At 48.7% G+C, this 16,432-nt stretch overlaps 7 protein-coding genes across 7 annotated transcripts; 2 read left to right on the top strand and 5 right to left on the bottom strand.

Annotated features, from left to right (window-relative positions):
• Positions 1-165: 165 nt before the first annotated feature.
• BDBG_05428 (uncharacterized protein) lies at positions 166-431 on the bottom strand (the record flags this gene model as incomplete). The annotated part of the gene is made up of 2 exons (XM_002623874.1): positions 166-310; positions 370-431. The coding sequence occupies 2 exons, from the start codon at positions 429-431 to the stop codon at positions 166-168; spliced, it is 207 nt and encodes a 68-aa protein (XP_002623920.1).
• A 6-nt stretch (positions 432-437) lies between these two features.
• BDBG_05427 (uncharacterized protein) lies at positions 438-3,223 on the bottom strand (the record flags this gene model as incomplete). Its single annotated transcript, XM_002623873.2, has 2 exons — positions 438-1,724; positions 1,829-3,223. The coding sequence occupies 2 exons, from the start codon at positions 3,221-3,223 to the stop codon at positions 438-440; spliced, it is 2,682 nt and encodes an 893-aa protein (XP_002623919.2).
• Positions 3,224-3,704: 481 nt separating this feature from the next.
• Positions 3,705-5,053, top strand: BDBG_05426 (NAD-dependent histone deacetylase SIR2; the record flags this gene model as incomplete). Its single annotated transcript, XM_002623872.1, has 2 exons — positions 3,705-3,827; positions 3,902-5,053. 2 exons carry the CDS (start codon positions 3,705-3,707, stop codon positions 5,051-5,053), a joined length of 1,275 nt encoding a protein of 424 aa, XP_002623918.1.
• Positions 5,054-5,521: 468 nt separating this feature from the next.
• BDBG_05425 (hexokinase) lies at positions 5,522-8,994 on the top strand. The gene is made up of 5 exons (XM_002623871.2): positions 5,522-5,886; positions 6,027-6,149; positions 6,326-6,351; positions 6,446-6,856; positions 6,955-8,994. Exons 1-5 carry the CDS (start codon positions 5,850-5,852, stop codon positions 7,837-7,839), a joined length of 1,482 nt encoding a protein of 493 aa, XP_002623917.1. The 5' UTR covers positions 5,522-5,849; the 3' UTR covers positions 7,840-8,994.
• Positions 6,442-11,130, bottom strand: BDBG_05424 (small nucleolar ribonucleoprotein complex subunit). The gene is made up of 5 exons (XM_031722144.1): positions 10,484-11,130; positions 9,866-10,387; positions 8,903-9,791; positions 7,896-8,785; positions 6,442-7,810 (listed from the first exon to the last, which is right to left on the bottom strand). Exons 1-4 carry the CDS (start codon positions 10,865-10,867, stop codon positions 8,634-8,636), a joined length of 1,947 nt encoding a protein of 648 aa, XP_031578960.1. The 5' UTR covers positions 10,868-11,130; the 3' UTR covers positions 6,442-7,810; positions 7,896-8,633.
• Positions 11,131-11,357: 227 nt separating this feature from the next.
• BDBG_05423 (vacuolar membrane protein) lies at positions 11,358-13,608 on the bottom strand. The gene is made up of 2 exons (XM_002623869.2): positions 12,591-13,608; positions 11,358-12,485 (listed from the first exon to the last, which is right to left on the bottom strand). Exons 1-2 carry the CDS (start codon positions 13,044-13,046, stop codon positions 11,871-11,873), a joined length of 1,071 nt encoding a protein of 356 aa, XP_002623915.1. The 5' UTR covers positions 13,047-13,608; the 3' UTR covers positions 11,358-11,870.
• Positions 13,609-13,634: 26 nt separating this feature from the next.
• BDBG_05422 (pre-mRNA branch site protein p14) lies at positions 13,635-15,569 on the bottom strand. The gene is made up of 5 exons (XM_002623868.2): positions 15,246-15,569; positions 15,101-15,124; positions 14,878-14,934; positions 14,662-14,789; positions 13,635-14,537 (listed from the first exon to the last, which is right to left on the bottom strand). The coding sequence occupies exons 1-5, from the start codon at positions 15,281-15,283 to the stop codon at positions 14,437-14,439; spliced, it is 348 nt and encodes a 115-aa protein (XP_002623914.1). The 5' UTR covers positions 15,284-15,569; the 3' UTR covers positions 13,635-14,436.
• Between the last annotated feature and the right edge of the window lie 863 nt (positions 15,570-16,432).

Raw genomic sequence — 16,432 nt, 5'->3', positions numbered from 1 at the left:
ATGTATGTACGCCGTACTGTACATACAACAATATGTACATTTTGATATGTTCTATAGAATCAAAAGCTTCTATCTAATACATTTGTACATGTACATCCATGTAAGTTACCCTTCAATATATATGTTGCGTGTGCTTCAACTGGAATAATAATAATAATAATGAAACTACTCCGTACTCCGTACACTTGCCATAATAATATTTTGTAGGCTCAAAGGCCACAGCCACATTATGCGACGTTTTGACAAAACATGGATTTGATGCGCCTGAACGAACATTTCCTCCACTCTCTTATTGCGGAGCGTGCGTCTACTGTAAAAAAATAGGGTGCAAAATATCAAATCAGATAAAAAAAAAATCAAGTTTCCTACCCTTTTGGTGTCTCTTCCACAATTTCACCACTCCTGTCATCTCCTCCGCCTCCCAAAACCATATTCATTTACACAACTATCCCCCTCGCCCTCACCCGTTCATCCACACTCAAGCGATCCACCACATCCTCCATGCCACCGCGCACCACCTCTTCCCACTCCTCCTCCTCCATCCCCATCACCATCACAATCTGCAAACACCGCCCGAAAGCCTCACGGTGCCGATATCGTCCCCCTCCATACAGCCTCGCGCGATCCTCCTCCCCTGCGCTACCACCTTTGCGACCCCCCCCATCGTCCCCGCCCACATTCACTGCTGCACTCACAATCCCCATTACGTCTCGCTCCAGCCGCGTTGCCCCTAACGCATTCACACGGCCATGATACGACCAGATACGTTTTTCTAATAATCGTGCCAGTGCAGCCACAGTCACGCTAAGTAGCCGCTCAAAGGCCCGGCCACTAAGGATTCGTGCGATCGGTTCTAGAAGATCCGCCCATGCCGTTGCGAACCGGTGACGGACCGCGCTCCCCTCGGCCTCATCCATCAACCCCTCTCCATCTGCAAGCCCATTCTCATCATCATCATCATCATCACCGCCATCCCGGGGTTGGTACTCGATGTCACGGAATGAATCTGCTAGAATAGGTCGGAGATGGCCCTTTATGACATTATTGAACACAACTTGAATCCCATCATTGACGAGATCTTGCGCTTTGGATTCAAACGAGGAGGAGAATGATTTTAGCATGTTGCCTACTTTCTCCGCCTCGTCATCAAGCGGGAAGAGGTTGGCCAGCGGGGATTCGCCAGCAGCCGCGTTGCCAGTCCGATTACTCCCAATTTCTGGTTTGGTAGTCCCCACGTGGTTTTTCACGATGCGCTCGATGTACTCGATTGCCACGTCAAGGTTGTTGATGAGGACTAGGAAGGCGATGACAGTGGCTTCAGGCGGAGGGCCACCTGCCGTTCCTCTGGGGTAACTTTCGTCCCGCATTTTGCGCTGGATCATGCCGATGAAATCAGTGCCAAGAACTCGGGCCAGCGACGGCGTCACACTGGCCATAACGGCGTGTTGCGCGGTGCGTAGTGACTGCTGAAGTACTTTGTTGACGATGTACATGATGTCGTCCACGGCTGAGGTAATGTGTGGTGGGTTGGCACGTAAGGGTTGGTGTCGGTTCAGCGTTAGTTCTGGAGGTCCTTCATCCAACTGGAAAGCCTTCTCCACCGACCGCCGGAGGAAAAACGTGGTCATTGAGTTGAAAGGATGGATTAACCGATCGCTAACCTTCTGACACAGCGCTGATTGAATAATGAAGTCCGGTAGTTCTAATTCCTCATGATTGTCGTTCTGTGGTCTTGTTAGTCCATAGCCATCCGTCTCCAGCTTGTACGTAATAGTAGAACCTGTCAATGTAGCATGTAAGAAGTATTAGAAAATACCCAATAACTTACACTGCATTTATCTGCTAAGAAGCGGGAATATAATGACCACCTCCCCAACATAACAGCCATCTCATTCAAAAGTCCATCGATCTCTTTCATATCTACTCCCTCATCCTCGCTTGATCGTTGTGAAGCGGCATCGCGAGTAGCGGGTGAGTTTGCTCGAGGTGTTCCCATGCCTCTCGCAGCAGGTAGAAAGCTTTGTACAAGAAATGTGAAAGCATAAGACTTGATGTCCGTCAACTTGCGATCAACATGGCGGTCATCGCTCCAAGACTCCAAAATGATGCCCCCCTGAACATCCGCCTCGACCTGCAGCCTCTCCACGACCCTCATCATCTTGCCCGGACCATAGTGTCTCTCCACTAATGCCCCATGCCCGTCAACAATCTGCGCAATGTGTTCAAACAGCTTGGTCAACGCATTTGCATAAAAGAATCCATCTTTCCTTTGCTCCGCGCCTGCCCCAGCATGTAAATTAGCCCTTGCCCGTGCCGCGACGCCCTGACACACATAGCGTCCGTACACATCCAGCCCGACGGCTGACCTTCCAATGAGCGGAAACAGCTTAAAAAACCGCGTGATCTTCGCATCATTGTTGTCCTTGACAGCCCGTTCAAATTCTCGCAGGAACAACCCGCAGAGCGATTCAGCCGCATTCTCTAGCGTCACACTTGGCGGGTCCGGAACTTCAGCAGTAGGCACGATCTCCGCAGCAAAATCACCATGTATGACCTCTTCGGGGATCTTCGATGCACGATTCATGTAACTCGCCGCCATTTCCCAATCCTGTGATGCGCCCATTGAGCCAGCTACGCCTAGCACGCACGCTTTCAACTCCACAACTTGTTCCACTACGTCCAGTGTAGCCTTGACACGCGACTGTTGGAGATCGAGGCGCTTGACGGCGCTGGAGATGCGGTCCGCTGTGCTAGCAGCGTCCGCAAGCATACCATGGCTGATTGTACGGGCAGTGGTTGCTTGTGAGCCTAGGTGGGCGCGGAGCAGATCTAGTCGGCCTAGTTCGCGGGAGAAATCTTTCTGGGAAGCTATGAGTGCATCAAGGCGGGCAGTTACGGCGGCTTCGCGATCGTGAAGATGGGACAAGGTGGCTTTGATATCCGCGATAGTGCGGGCATTATAGATGTCAGTAGGGTTCTCAGGGTCGGGGTTATGAGTGGAATTCTCCTGGCCATTGGCTTGCTGCTTTTCGCGGGGATCACTCGTTTGAAGTTCGGTGTTGTTCGTGTGCCTGTTATCTTGCACCCTGTCCTTAACTGTTGGAGGTTCTGTCGTTTGGCCAGAGTGGCCGATGACACCAGCGGGAGGAGGTGTACTGGCCGGTGGGGACATTGCTAGCCGGTCCCGATTTAGGTAATCGAGACTTTCCAAGCTGAAGTCCATAATGTAGCTTTAAAAGGTGTAATTAAAGGTGGAACATGGGAATACCCGTCCATCTTGCGTTGACAGCAAGAATACTAGTCTGTTGTTGATCAACGGCCGGCGCTTGGCGCCTAGCGCGTAACTAGTTATGTACCTTAGCTGGGGAGCTAGCCGCGGGGCAAAGCAGCGGGAAGCTTGACATGCATGGCTAGGAGGAACATAACCAGCCAACATATATAATTCATTGGTGATATAGATTTGTGAGGCTTTTAGTTGCATTTTTCAGTCTCACGTCATTCTTTCATTTCTTCTCTCAGATTAGCATCCTCACATTCTCTTCTTTCCATTCGTTCAGTCTCGTCAGTTGGAAGCTAGGACAAGGCTTTGGTCGGCAAATCTCTATTGAAAATAAATAGATACAGACCACTCTAGAAACGCCAAAATAGGCCGTCGCCGGAGGCTCAGGCATCAAAAGGGCTCGTCCTCTCGCCGCCTGCCCAAAATGGGGAACGAAAACTCCGTGCTGGTGGACGGAAGCACTGCACCAGTAACCTTGAAATCCAGGTCCGTCGAAGGGATCGCTGAGTACATTAAAGAAAAGAATATTCGGAGGATTGTGGTCTTGGTAAGGATTTCATAACACCCGGATACAATACATATAAATGCAATGCTAATATTTCCCCGCCCGACTTTACGCAGACTGGCGCAGGCATCAGCACAGCGGCAGGAATCCCCGACTTCCGTTCTCCAGATACCGGCGTCTACGCCAATCTCGCCCGTCCAAACCTCCCGGACCCAGAAGCCGTATTTGACATCTCCTACTTCCGCAAAAATCCCTACCCCTTTTATGCCCTGTCCAAGGAGATGTTTCCCGGACGCTATCGGCCAACGATCACCCACTCGTTTATTAAGCTGCTCTACGACAAAGGTCGCTTGCTCAAGCTCTTCACCCAAAACATCGACTGTCTGGAGCGGGCAGCCGGCATACCGGGCGAGATGATCATTGAAGCACATGGAAGCTATGCATCCCACCGATGCATCGAATGCAAAGCTTCATACCCCGAAGATTTAATGCGCAAGGCGATAAATGCAAATGATGTACCTCTATGTCTCGATTGTCAGGGACTCGTGAAACCTGATATTGTGTTCTTTGGAGAGCCACTGCCAGAAGCTTTCTTCATGAACCGTACGCTGACAGCTGCAGCAGACCTGTGCATTATTATGGGCACTAGTTTGAGTGTACAGCCGTTCGCTAGTTTACCTAGCCTTTGCAAAGAAGGGTGTCCTCGTCTCCTGATTAACCTCAATAGGGTTGGCGGTCTCGGTACTAGGCCAGATGATGTATTGCTATTAGGCGAGTGTGACGATGGTGTACTAAAATTGGCAGAGGCGCTGGGTTGGCGGGAGGAGCTAGAGGAATTATGGGCACAGACAAATCCTGAAAAAGCAGGCCTAATGGAGAAAGAAAAGGAAAAGCCGGCTCGCTCTAAGAATGAGCTGCTACGTGATGAGATCGACCGGTTGACAGAAGAAGTAGAGCACACATTGCATATATCGCGAGCCCACGAAGACCGGGTCCGTTCAGAGCTACAGAAGGGGAAGGAGAGTGAGGTGGGAAATGGAGAGGATGCAACGGACAAGCGCGAACCCACACCCACTTCCCAAGATGACGAAGATCGAGTAATGAAGAAGGGTAGCGAGCTCTCCGAATCAGAACAACTCGACCCTGTGCCGCAACAGGAAAGCAAGTCAGAGACGAAATCTAGTGATGATTGTGCTACAAAGCAGGAGAACTCATCCACCGCCGGCCGCGAACCTAATAAAGAAAGTGACCAGGAGACAGAACGGTGAAATAACTAACTAATGGACATCAGGTTTTACCCCCACCTGAAAGTGTCCGGATAACACCTGTTTCATTTCCTGCTTATCATTATGGACCTTGAAAGAGACTTATAAAGATTTAATGACGATCACGATCAAAACTAGGGATGTTTAGAGTACTATGTCAACCTTAATGAATGGCGTCTATTTCCTTTTTCTTCCAAGTCATATTGCTGTCCTTTGCTTGAGGACGATGCCGCTTTCTTAGTTATCTAGAGAAATCAAACTGCTTTGCATATCTGAGCCAGCTCTGAGAATTTCTCCGTTTCTGCGCCGAGTCAGGATTTTCGGGAATAGCTACATCATGACGTACTTACTCTACCTTGGCGCAGCGTTAAATATGTGACATGATTTGAAATGGGGCCAAACCCGAGGGCTGGACGGCCTGAACCTATTAAAGAGGTATAGAATATACGAGTAAATTGAATAAAAGGACTAAGGAAATATATCATGCATACGCGCATTCTTGCTGCGCTAGTGCTGTGGCTGGAGCTTGTAGACTCCATGCCGGCTGCTTACTGTCGTCATATGTCATCGTGCCCAGGTTGGTTCTGGATCTCACCGACAAACCTTCACGGGGCAGACTAAATAATGAAGCTATATCCTACCAACCTCAATCCCATCCACTTTTACATCGATCAACTCCAATTCCTCCCTCGTCCCGTACTCCTCACCTGTCACCTCGATTATTCTGCCCCTGGGCTCCGCAGTAAACCCCGTTTTCTATCCAGTATCCCCCAATTTGAGACCATCGGCCGCCATCGCAATGCCTATAGCGCCCCGCCGAAAGCCGTCCCGAAAGGGTGAGTATTCGCCAGAAAAGCCCCATTAAGCGTCTAGGATCTGGAATATGTCTGAGCCGTGGGATTAGAACTCATGTCTTTGTGGCTACATGTCAATGCGAAGGTGTAACAGCTACAGCTAACAAATCTTCTCTCTTCAGGGTCAATGGCTGATATGCCCAAGGACATGCTTGAACAGCTCAAGACACTAGAAGAGCTCTTCACAGTTGACCAGGCGAAGCTTAAGGAGATTGTTGAACATTTCATCAAAGAGCTACGGAAGGGTGAGTCCCCTTATCCCCGTTTGTTTGTCCAATGGATAGATATCTGTACCCAAGAAAAGAGAAGCGGTGAAGGGGCAGGTGAAGAAGGGGCAGAAGAGAATGCGGGGATTCCATATTGAGGATCAGCCTCTTACAATATTAAATATTTGGCTATTCTAACAATTTGAATGCAATAGGCCTCAGCGTCGAAGGCGGAAACATTGTAAGTTTCCCCCAGCCCTTTCGTTTTACATCCGCTGTGCATCTCCCAAAGGGACCATCCAATTGTCGCTTACTGACAAACGCTTCCTCCTCAGCCTATGAATGTCACCTGGGTCTTGGGATTTCCCACTGGCCATGAAAAGGGCACATTCCTCTCCCTGGACATGGGAGGCACCAATTTGCGTGTCTGCGAAATCGAGCTCTCCGAAGAAAAGGGCGAGTTCGATGTCACACAGTCCAAGTATCGAATCCCGGAAGAGCTGAAGAGCGGCAAATCGTCAGAACTATGGGAATACATTGCGGACTGCGTGTACCAGTTTATCGAATATTACCATGAGGGCTGCACGGCTCTCCCGGATCTGCCACTGGGTTTTACCTTTTCTTATCCTGCCACACAGGATTATGTTGACCACGGTGTACTTCAAAGATGGACCAAGGGCTTTGATATCGACGGTGTTGAAGGCAAGGATGTTGTCCCAATGCTGGAGGAAGCACTGGCTAAGAAGGTAAACATTGGAGCCTCTTTCTCTTTCTTCCCGCTATCGCCTTTTGGGCAAAATGTCCAGCCTTGATCTTGGCTACCAGATACTAATTACATGTGTAGGGTCTCCCCATTAAAGTTGCGGCTCTGGTAAATGACACGACGGGCACCCTTATTGCTTCTGCCTATACCGACCCGGAAATGAAAATCGGCTGTATCTTCGGCACAGGCGTCAACGCCGCCTACATGGAAAACGCCGGCTCTATCCCTAAAATAGCCCACTACAACTTACCCCCCGACACTCCCGTCGCGATCAACTGCGAATACGGCGCCTTCGACAACGAGTATGTCGTCCTCCCGCGAACCCAATACGACATCATAATCGACCGCGACTCTCCCCGACCTGGCCAACAAGCCTTCGAAAAAATGACCGCAGGCCTCTACCTCGGCGAGATATTTCGCCTCGTCCTCCTCGACCTCTACGACAACAAGGGCAAGCTCATCTTTGCCAACCAGGACGTCTCGAAGCTGCGAAAACCCTACTCCCTGGACTCCTCCTTCCTAGCGTTCATCGAAGAAGACCCCTTCGAGAACCTATCAGAAACCCGTGATCTCTTCGAGCGCACCCTAGGAATCCACGCCATGCCTTCAGAGCTAGAATTCTGCAGGCGCCTTGCAGAATTAATCGGCACGCGTGCTGCGCGCCTCTCGGCCTGCGGCGTTGCGGCCATCTGCAAGAAGAAGAATATCACCCATTGTCATGTTGGCGCGGACGGGTCAGTGTTCGAAAAGTACCCTCATTTTAAAGCCAGAGGCGCCAAGGCGTTGAGGGAGATTCTGGACTGGCCGGATGACGTGCCGGATCGGGTTGTGATGAGTGGAGCGGAAGATGGGTCCGGTGTTGGTGCGGCACTTATAGCGGCATTGACCCTTGAGAGGGTTAAACAGGGGAATCTGGTGGGGATTAGAAATAAGGATGCTATTAAGAAGATGTGCTGTCAGTGTTGAGAGCGGCTTTTTGATTGTGTACAAAGTACGGAGTAAATGGAGAGAGAAAAAAATACAGAAGATAGTTACGAAGGCATCAATATATATAAAGATATATATATTCATATAGACCGACTCTGATTTAGGAAGTATGCTACCTAAGTGGGAAGTTATAACCTAGACCAATTGGTCTGACATTAACTTCATGGACAGAGGTAAGTTAGCAGCGGGTTTGTCTTAATATTAGATTTATATTTCTAGTCCGCACGATCCGCGCTTGCAACCCTGGACTCTCGAAAAACTGTCACAATGGAACGCCACATCTCCGATTTGCGTATCGCTAGCAACGCTGAGTTAGGGAATCAAAAAAATTTATCCCCCTTCTACACCTAAATATCCGTCGAAGAAATATAGACCGGAAGCAGCCCTGGGGAAGGAAGCCCCGGACACAATGGTGGATCTGAACCTCGGCGACGAGACATGCAGCAAACCAGACCATTCCTCCCCTATTCCGAGTGACACATGGAGCGCTTAGGAAGAATTATCGTAGTCTTGAGGAGGCAATTGCTGCATCAAGCAAAGAATGGCAATCCATCCCACTGGTAGTTGAATTTGTAGCAATTTTCATTCTATTAACTCTATGAAAGAGTATCTCCATCTCTCTTCGTTTCTTTTTTCCATCCCTGGTAAATATAGAGGTGAATCTTTCGCACCTACCCTTGTAACCCCATGATCCCCTTTCGAGGGCCATACCGTTTTTAAACGACTTATATACGGGAGTATATAGTACAGAAAAATGCGAGCCTACCAGAGGGCTAGCCATGAATTTCCCACAGCCGAATTTTTCCCTGCTCGTTCGCGACAGCCAACATATCCGATGTTGGCGCGATAGCAACTGCCGAAATGCGCCCAAAGGGGGTGTTGGACGTAGGCCAATTCTTATATACAGTGCATGACGGGAGATGAACTGTGTGTAAGCTATCGTTAGTCAACTGAGACTTCGCAATAGTCCATGTACGAAAAGAAACACATGTGTGAAAAAGAAACGAGGTGGGTAGGGATAGTTCAGGGGTGTATTTCATACTCAGTCTCAACGCATCCTTCTTCCACCGACTTGCCATGACAAGCAATTGCCCATCCGCCGAGAAGACAAGATGACTTGTGGGCGTCGTTAGCTGATCAAGCATGCGCGTCGGTTTCGGGTTATGCGGGATCCCGCACTGCCCATCGCCATGATCTACTTCTCCATCAATCTTCTTCCCCTTGCTCTTCTTTTCGATTTCAGTAGCAGCCGCAGCCCATGGCCTCCGGTCATAAATATTCACAATCCCGCTCGAACTCCCAACCGCCACCCACCTATCCCCGCCAATCTGCGTTCTTCCAGACTTTCCACCAAGGCTAATCACCGTCGCGCCCACAGCACCCTCATCGACCCAGCGCGCAACAATGCGCTTCTGCCTCCCATCCCACTCACTAACCTCTCCATTCTTGCCAACAACACACATACCCTCCCCATTACTCCACCACGCGAAATCAGCAACGCCATTGTGGCTGTCAATGCGCACCTGTGAAACCCACTGGAGCGTTGTGGTGCTGAGGATCGTTATAATACCGCCCCCTTTCCGCGCGCTGCCGACGACACCCATCCACCGGCCGCAGGGAGATAGTTTAAAGCGTTCCATAGACTTTTGTTCTTCTTTACGGTCAGCAGGCCCATTGACTTTCTCGACCTTGCCCGTGTCCAGGTCCCAGACATGGAAGTAGCGGCGGCGACCGGAAAAATATATTTGGTTCCCTGTAGGAGAGGCGAAAGTGCTGGTGTGTATCGGGGTGCGGCGGACGTGGAGGGAGGTAAGTAGGGGGTTCGGAGAGGAGGATTTGGGTGAGATGTGGTGGAGGAAGAGAGTTGAGGCCGGCCCGGAGGATAGGAGGAGAGGGTAGTGTGGGTGGAAAGTGAGAGACTCGATGGTGGACTACAGTTGAAGGGTGAGTGTTAGCACGAAGGAAAAATACTTAGGAGTATGACCGCTTGAAAGGGAAAACATACAGGCTGACCCTTTCCAACATCTTTCATCCGTTGAATATCCAGGACTTCCTGGCGGAGCTTCCGCTTCCCACCACTCTTGGCATTATTTTCACCCTTCGTGAGATTACCAGCATTCTGCAATAGGCGTGCTAGCGGTTGCAGGGACATTTCCTCCTCCTCATCTGTATCCATATGATCAGAACCTAAAACACTCTCATCATCCGACTGCGCTCCTGTCTTCCTTCTCTTCGCGCTGCGTCCACCTGCAATGTTGGATGGGTTCGCCCAATCCGGGGCGGGATGTAGTCGTTCAAACTGTTTGCGCAATCTCCGTATATACTCTGAGCCGGTGACGACATCGTCTTCTTCTGTGAGTCGTAGCTTTCGCAACCTATTATTACCCGCTAGAGAGACCGTGATCCGCTCATCGTCACTATCTTCCCACGCCGCAGGGGGTTCATTCTCCCGCTGATCATCCGGCGCACCCTGAACAATTGGGAACTCGAGATCAGCTCCCGCAGTGCCTGAATCGAGGAAGAAGAGCTATATCACATATTAAAACGTCAGTAAAAGTTTCATTTGACCGGAGGTCGACATTGGAAAAATGGATAAGTATATATATTATAAAGCAACACCTACGTCGGCATCATCAACATGTTCCAACCCGCCCTCCTCTTCTCCGCCCTCCTCTTCTCCGCCCTCCTCTTCTCCGCCCTCCTCTTCTCCGCCCTCCTCTTCTCCGCCTCCTTCTCCATCCTCATTTCCATCCCGTGGCACAAGCTCCATACCTTCAACCTCATGTTCTCTTAACGCATCATGAAACCCCGCCGCATCACCAAAGAGCAACCGCTCAAGCTTCTCTTCCGTCTCATCCTTGGGCATTGGTTCATCTTCACTGCTCGCATTATCAACCAGGCCATCATCCTCAGAGGCACCGTGAGTATCAATGAAGAAGCCTGCATCCCTTGGCAGCGAGGCAGCTGCTGCAGCTCTTTCCACGCGGACTTTTTGCATCGAGGGCATTGGAGTTTGCGCGGTTTCTTATTTGGTGGCGCCGAAAGAATCAAGAGATGGGCGGGAGGAATAATAAATTAACCAAATTGTATAAAATAGCAGCTCATTTATAATCGTGTGGACAAGTACCCATAATGGTAATTAGTTGTGGTTTGTCTTAACCTTCACTTTTCATATTTTTAGTTCCCAAGTCGAAAAAAAAAAAACTGATGCCTGAGGCTGCAGACGCGCTGTCACATGAACTTCAAAACCCCAAGCATTTCTCCTTTTCGGGTAAAATAATTCCCGTTACTTCAATATAAACTACAAAGACTGCGATTGCCATATGCGGGCATTTATGAACCTAAAGACTACTCCAAAGGAGAAGGAGGATCAAGTGTAATGAACTCCTGTATAAATCGTTGGTGTGATAGGATTTCTAGCCAGCAACGTAAGGGGCTTTAAGTATAAAAAAAAAAAAAAAAGTTGCAAAAAGGGTTAAAAAATAACAATTCAGCGGTTTATTTTTTTACTTTTATTTTTATTTTTATTTTTTTTACAAAAAGGGCGTATCACATCATGACACACCATTCCAGTGAGCATTGGAACAAACTGAAGATGCATCTGAAATAAAAGTGAAATATATATATATTTTGATTTGGGCTGGATCCATTAAAAAAGACAAGGAATGAGAGAAAGAAGAGAAATGACGCTTCGATAACGCACAGGAGCGAAAATACAAGCAGAAAAGAATACAGAATGCCAGGGTTTGTCTTGAGGAGGCGAATGCTTGGATATCCAAAAGAAGACGACAAAGGCAAATGGAGAATATGAAACATAGCCAGAATTTTCGCCAAAACGCCATTCGCAAAGCATCCCGCAAGTAGACAAGAAAGCAGAACAAGAAGATAAAGTACATCAGGGTGTATCAGGCATTTGTTCTTATGAGAAAACTAACATGGCAGTGAAAGGGATGGCAGGTGAGCATATATCTCAAAATAGAGTATCCAAATCTATCACGGTGGATGCTCAATTAATTTGTAGTACCATTGCCTTTGTCACCAGCTTCAAAGGGTTGTTTCACCCTCGCTTCATCATCACTATCCGAAAAAACCACAGGGTCTTCCTCATCGCTCGAAAATTCAGTATCCCCATCATCAATCCCTGCCAACAACGCACTCCGCCGATGCCGATCATCATCCCCCGCCATCCCGACACCATCAACGCCATCAGAATCACTATCAACATCATCCGGATCTTCGCCTGGAACCCTCTCGTGCCTCACAACAGGCACAGGCTTCTTGATAAAGATATCAATGATATAATACTGCACCGCATTCATAATGACCGGGAACAAAAGCATCACGAAGAATATCTGAACTGCGGTATTCCCCTCTGTCCATCGGAGGGCCCAGTCGCCGATCTTAACGATGAAGGGGAGCATGTGTATCAGGACGACAACGCATGTTTTCATACAGAGCAGGCCGCAGAAGTAGATCACGGATTGCTTGAACCACCACTTGGCGCGGGGCGGGTGGCCGTAGTTTCCTGATTCGATAGATTCAGGCGGGTTGGCGAGCGGAGTGTACTGGGCGGCGCGGTTGAGGATACGGAGGAACAGGATCAAGATGGGGATGCCGAAGGTTGTCTGTATACAGAAATTACATTGATTAGTTGTTGCACACCGCTGTATCCTAGACTTATCCAGAAAAATGATCTTATCTCAAGGGTGTTTAAAATCAATAACACATACATCAATCCCCAAATTTAGCAAGTAATACGAGCACGGATTCGGCTGATACGTCGCCGTCACGGGGATCTGGCCTGCGGAAAACATCGACGCGAGCAGGTTGGCTAGATGCAGCATAGCAGAGCCGAAGACTTGCTTCGACACGTCGAACGCCCATACCTTCACGGGTCGTTGTGGCCGTTCTCGCCATCGCTTGTACACGAGTGAAAGCAGCGCGAGGGCGCCCAGTGCAGCCTGTACAAATAGCGCGAAGGGGCCGAGGAGCTCACATTCGCCATTGCTACCGTCATTTTCCCCGTTGCCGCTGCCCTGTTGTTTTTGATACTGGGATATTATTGAGGTGGATGTTGCCGACGGGGAGGGAGGGAATGTGGAGGACGGAAAGAAGATGGTGTGGGTTGCCGCGACGGCGATGGTGGCGATGACCTTTGAAGTCTGTGATGGTAATAGGTCTGCCATGGCAAGCAGTACCTAGGTGGTATTTAAATAAATAAAGAAGGCCGTCAACTGAAGACACGGGTCATGCCTTGAGAGGAGAAAGTAGGCAAGGACTGGAGCCTGGAATTCGAATGCATGTGGCGGGTAATCGCTTTGCTCTCTCGCTTTGCTCTCTCGCTCTCTCTACCTCTATTTGCTCCTGTTTCCTGCTCTTTATCTTCCGCCCTTAGTTATTCTCTCCTTTTCCGCGTTAGCCCCTGGTCTTCCTGTCGAGGTAAATGAGCGAACGGGGCTGGTTATTTAACCGTGGTTGAGGGACGAAAGTTGCGAACGTATTCCATCCCAAACCGAAATGCCAAGCAAGGCTATGCTGATATTTATTCCATACGGGATGAATAGCTTTTCAAGTCCCGGTATATAGTGGCGGCTTCTAGCTGGTGGAAACAAGCTCGCGGTGCTTCTTCGTATTTCTCAGTTCTCTCTGTGTGGACGTTATGTTATGATGTTGAGGCATGAGGATGTTTAGGTCACAGGCTGGGGTTGCGTGATGTCAGGTGATCTGTCAGTGACCAGCGCCACAGGGCCTGGCCAGGTCCACCGCGTCTGGTATTAACCTCAATACTCTGTAGTTGAAGAAGAAATCTTCGAATATGTCAAACAGAAACCATAAACAGATTTCTTCGAAAGGTGTGATTCTTTATAATAATAAGGCGGCCAACGAATAACCCCAAACCACGAAAGGTTCCATGAGCTTTCACCCAGGGCAGCATCCCGGCTGGGGGAGAGAGAGGAGAGAACACTCAGTTTTCTCCCTCTTTCCTACGTCTCTAAGTTTTCGTATTTCATTCCTTATTTGTTATTTGTAAAACTTAATATAACTGCATATTTCTGCTGACATTCTGCCGTATCCTCCCTATATAAACCTATTAGGGGAAATAAACAAATAACAGTACTAATCGTAATGAACATGAGTCTGACGTGTCAATATCATGAGGAAGAAAAAAAATGGAAAATGAAAAAGAAGAAGAAAAAAACGGGAGGAAGGCAATGAGGAGTGTAGGCAACGAAGCCAATCGATAAAAAGATAAAAAAAATAAAATAAAAATAAAGACCCAAATATTGTTGCACACCGTCCTCCCAGGATAAATTAGAGGTGCACCTCTCTAGCTCCGCAAGGCGTAGTGGTAGGAGAGGTAAATGTTCTCCAAATAAGTGACTTTGGAAAACGATTTGTCACACTTGGAAGAGAGGAATACATCGAATGGGGTTTTTAATCATATGATGATAGGGGGGGAATGGGAGGGAAAAAAGAAGATAAGGAAAAAGAGAAGATAACCGTGGGGGGAAATAAATAACTAACAAGAAAGAGAGACATGCATGCAAACAAAAAACGAGGGAAGAAGACGAAAAATCAGTCGATGCCGTGTTGTTGTTTTAGTCGTTCTAGGTTTTCTTGTCGGGTGGCCAAATCTTCCCTCGATCTGGCCATCTTCTCAGGTTGATGGTATAGCACTAAATCGTAGTTTAGATGAGTCAGTAGGTCTGTTAACCCAGGGTATCGAACAATCAAGCTCGCTCCTTCTATTATCCATGACATTCCACCGCTTTCTAGATGTGTATCTATGGATATACTAACCGACAAGATATCTGTTCTGGAAATTGAATCCATTCAATTTATCACAGGCCTGCTTGGCATCGACAACATCCTCGTACACGACGAATGCAGTGCCCTTCGAGTTTGCTGCAATGCCCTGACGTATTTGACTGTTTATTCCATCAGCAATCAGCAGGTATGTCCTTTACTCAAATATTTGTTGATCCAATGGCGGCCAGAGAGTGGGTGCTCCCTTACCGAATAGGGCCAAATTTCCCGAAAAGGTCAAAAAGCTCCTCTGCGGTGACGTTGTAGCTATACATTTAAAATGAAACGATTAGATATGGCCTCTTTCCCATCGTATATCGAGTAGAACCGGAGGAAGGGCTTGCGGCGAAGAGTTATCTGTGCAGTCTCGAGGTGTCCCTTCGGGCACGGCGAGCAGGCAGGCATGGTTACGACGATGCTAGGTTTAACTCACCTAAGGTTCTTCACAAAAAGGATCCTAGATTTCCACACCGTGTTAGTACCGTTCATATATACCTTCCCATCATTATGTGCTTGTCGCAAAGAGAGATTCAAGCCAATCGGGGCCAGAGGGAGGAGAGAATATTCTAGTGACATACCTGTTGGCTTCCGGGGCAAGCTTGGTGCTGCGGCTCATATCTCTTAGGCGAGGTCTGTATGCGGAGACGGGGATTTGCTTAGGAGCAGAGTAGTGCTATATGTGTGTCTGATTGTGGGAAGGGTAGCGGGCGGGTGGTTGGATATTTGTCGACAGACAGAGGAGACACAGACCTTGGGAGATCGTTAAAAGAGTACTCCGTAGAGAGATGAGATACAACGCCTTGCCCATTGCTCCTGGGATCTTGGGTTTGGTCGGATGGGTTGTTGCCGCTTTGGGCATAGTGTGGATTATGTAACAAACATAAGGGGCTAGTCCCGATGTCGACTAAGGACCCAGCCGGGAAACTTTAACTGGAAGAAGTGGAGACGTTTGGAGCCTCAACCACGCCTTTGGTCACGTCATCCAAGCCTCAACTAACCATCCAACCTCCACAGCGCAAATCCCACTTTGGCTTGCGCTCAGTGGAAACATCATTCTCAGTACGCAGAGATATTAAGCACGCGTCTTTTTGGAGCGGGTAAGAGAGGGCAGTCTTCTTCCTGCTCCTCTTGTCCTCAGCGTCTGGTGGCCCAGTGGTGGGGGCAGCTAGGTATTGGGTGGACACATTAAACAGAAGCATGGGCCAACCTAACGGTGTAATAAGTTGCTTTAAAACTTGAAAACGTGCCGATTACGGAGTACATGGCCGATAAAACATGGACATACATACGATAGGACAAGGCCCTCCTGCGTTGTCATCAAAACGATGAACAATGTGTTGGGGGTCCCGCGGTTGATCGGCCCTTCTACCAGCAGGCGCTGGTGGTGATTGAGCTCTTTTGCCCCAGTAGCCTACACAATGCATCGCCGCCATGCTTACCATACTCCCACACGCCCTAATTACCTATTCAATTGCTCACAGCTGAATCAGCTAAATAGACGCCCGAAGCTCTGGGCCACCATCTTAATCCGACTTCCCTCTTGATATTCATGAGCCTACAGAAGCAGGGCTTACTTTAAACAGACCATTTCTACTCCTATTCCAACCACCTACGCCATTGGCTAATCGCAACGAGCTGGGTTATCAATGAGAATTAGAGATACAGAACGACCTCCCCCCATCTCCTCTCGTTATTAACCATCACAAGGTTCCATAGCATACTATAGCAATCACCTGCTGAGTTTATATTCGTTCTTTCTTTCTTT

The sequence above is a fragment of the Blastomyces gilchristii genome (assembly GCF_000003855.2).
Source record: "Blastomyces gilchristii SLH14081 genomic scaffold supercont1.11, whole genome shotgun sequence".
Taxonomy (NCBI): Eukaryota; Fungi; Ascomycota; class Eurotiomycetes; order Onygenales; family Ajellomycetaceae; genus Blastomyces; species Blastomyces gilchristii.
Note: the sequence above shows the minus strand (reverse complement) of the source record. Positions and strands in the feature narration are given on the sequence as shown.

Bases quoted from the DNA above. Each gene is read 5' to 3' on its own strand.
- BDBG_05425 (XM_002623871.2), top strand. From the start codon at position 5,850: ATGCCTATAGCGCCCCGCCGAAAGCCGTCCCGAAAGG. The intron at 5,887-6,026 runs GTGAGTATTCGC...TTCTCTCTTCAG, and splicing joins CCGAAAGCCGTCCCGAAAGG to GGTCAATGGCTGATATGCCC. The intron at 6,857-6,954 runs GTAAACATTGGA...TTACATGTGTAG, and splicing joins AGGAAGCACTGGCTAAGAAG to GGTCTCCCCATTAAAGTTGC.
- BDBG_05423 (XM_002623869.2), bottom strand. From the start codon at position 13,046: ATGGCAGACCTATTACCATCACAGACTTCAAAGGTCATCGCCACCATC. The intron at 12,486-12,590 runs GTATGTGTTATT...TTCTGTATACAG, and splicing joins TGCTAAATTTGGGGATTGAT to ACAACCTTCGGCATCCCCAT.
- BDBG_05424 (XM_031722144.1), bottom strand. From the start codon at position 10,867: ATGCCCTCGATGCAAAAAGTCCGCGTGGAAAGAGCTGCAGCAGCTGCC. The intron at 10,388-10,483 runs GTAGGTGTTGCT...TATGTGATATAG, and splicing joins AACATGTTGATGATGCCGAC to CTCTTCTTCCTCGATTCAGG. The intron at 8,786-8,902 runs GTATGAAATACA...GCTTACACACAG, and splicing joins GAAGGATGCGTTGAGACTGA to TTCATCTCCCGTCATGCACT.
- BDBG_05422 (XM_002623868.2), bottom strand. From the start codon at position 15,283: ATGAGCCGCAGCACCAAGCTTGCCCCGGAAGCCAACAG. The intron at 15,125-15,245 runs GTATGTCACTAG...GTGGAAATCTAG, and splicing joins CTTGCCCCGGAAGCCAACAG to GATCCTTTTTGTGAAGAACC. The intron at 14,935-15,100 runs GTGAGTTAAACC...TTAAATGTATAG, and splicing joins CTTTTTGTGAAGAACCTTAG to CTACAACGTCACCGCAGAGG.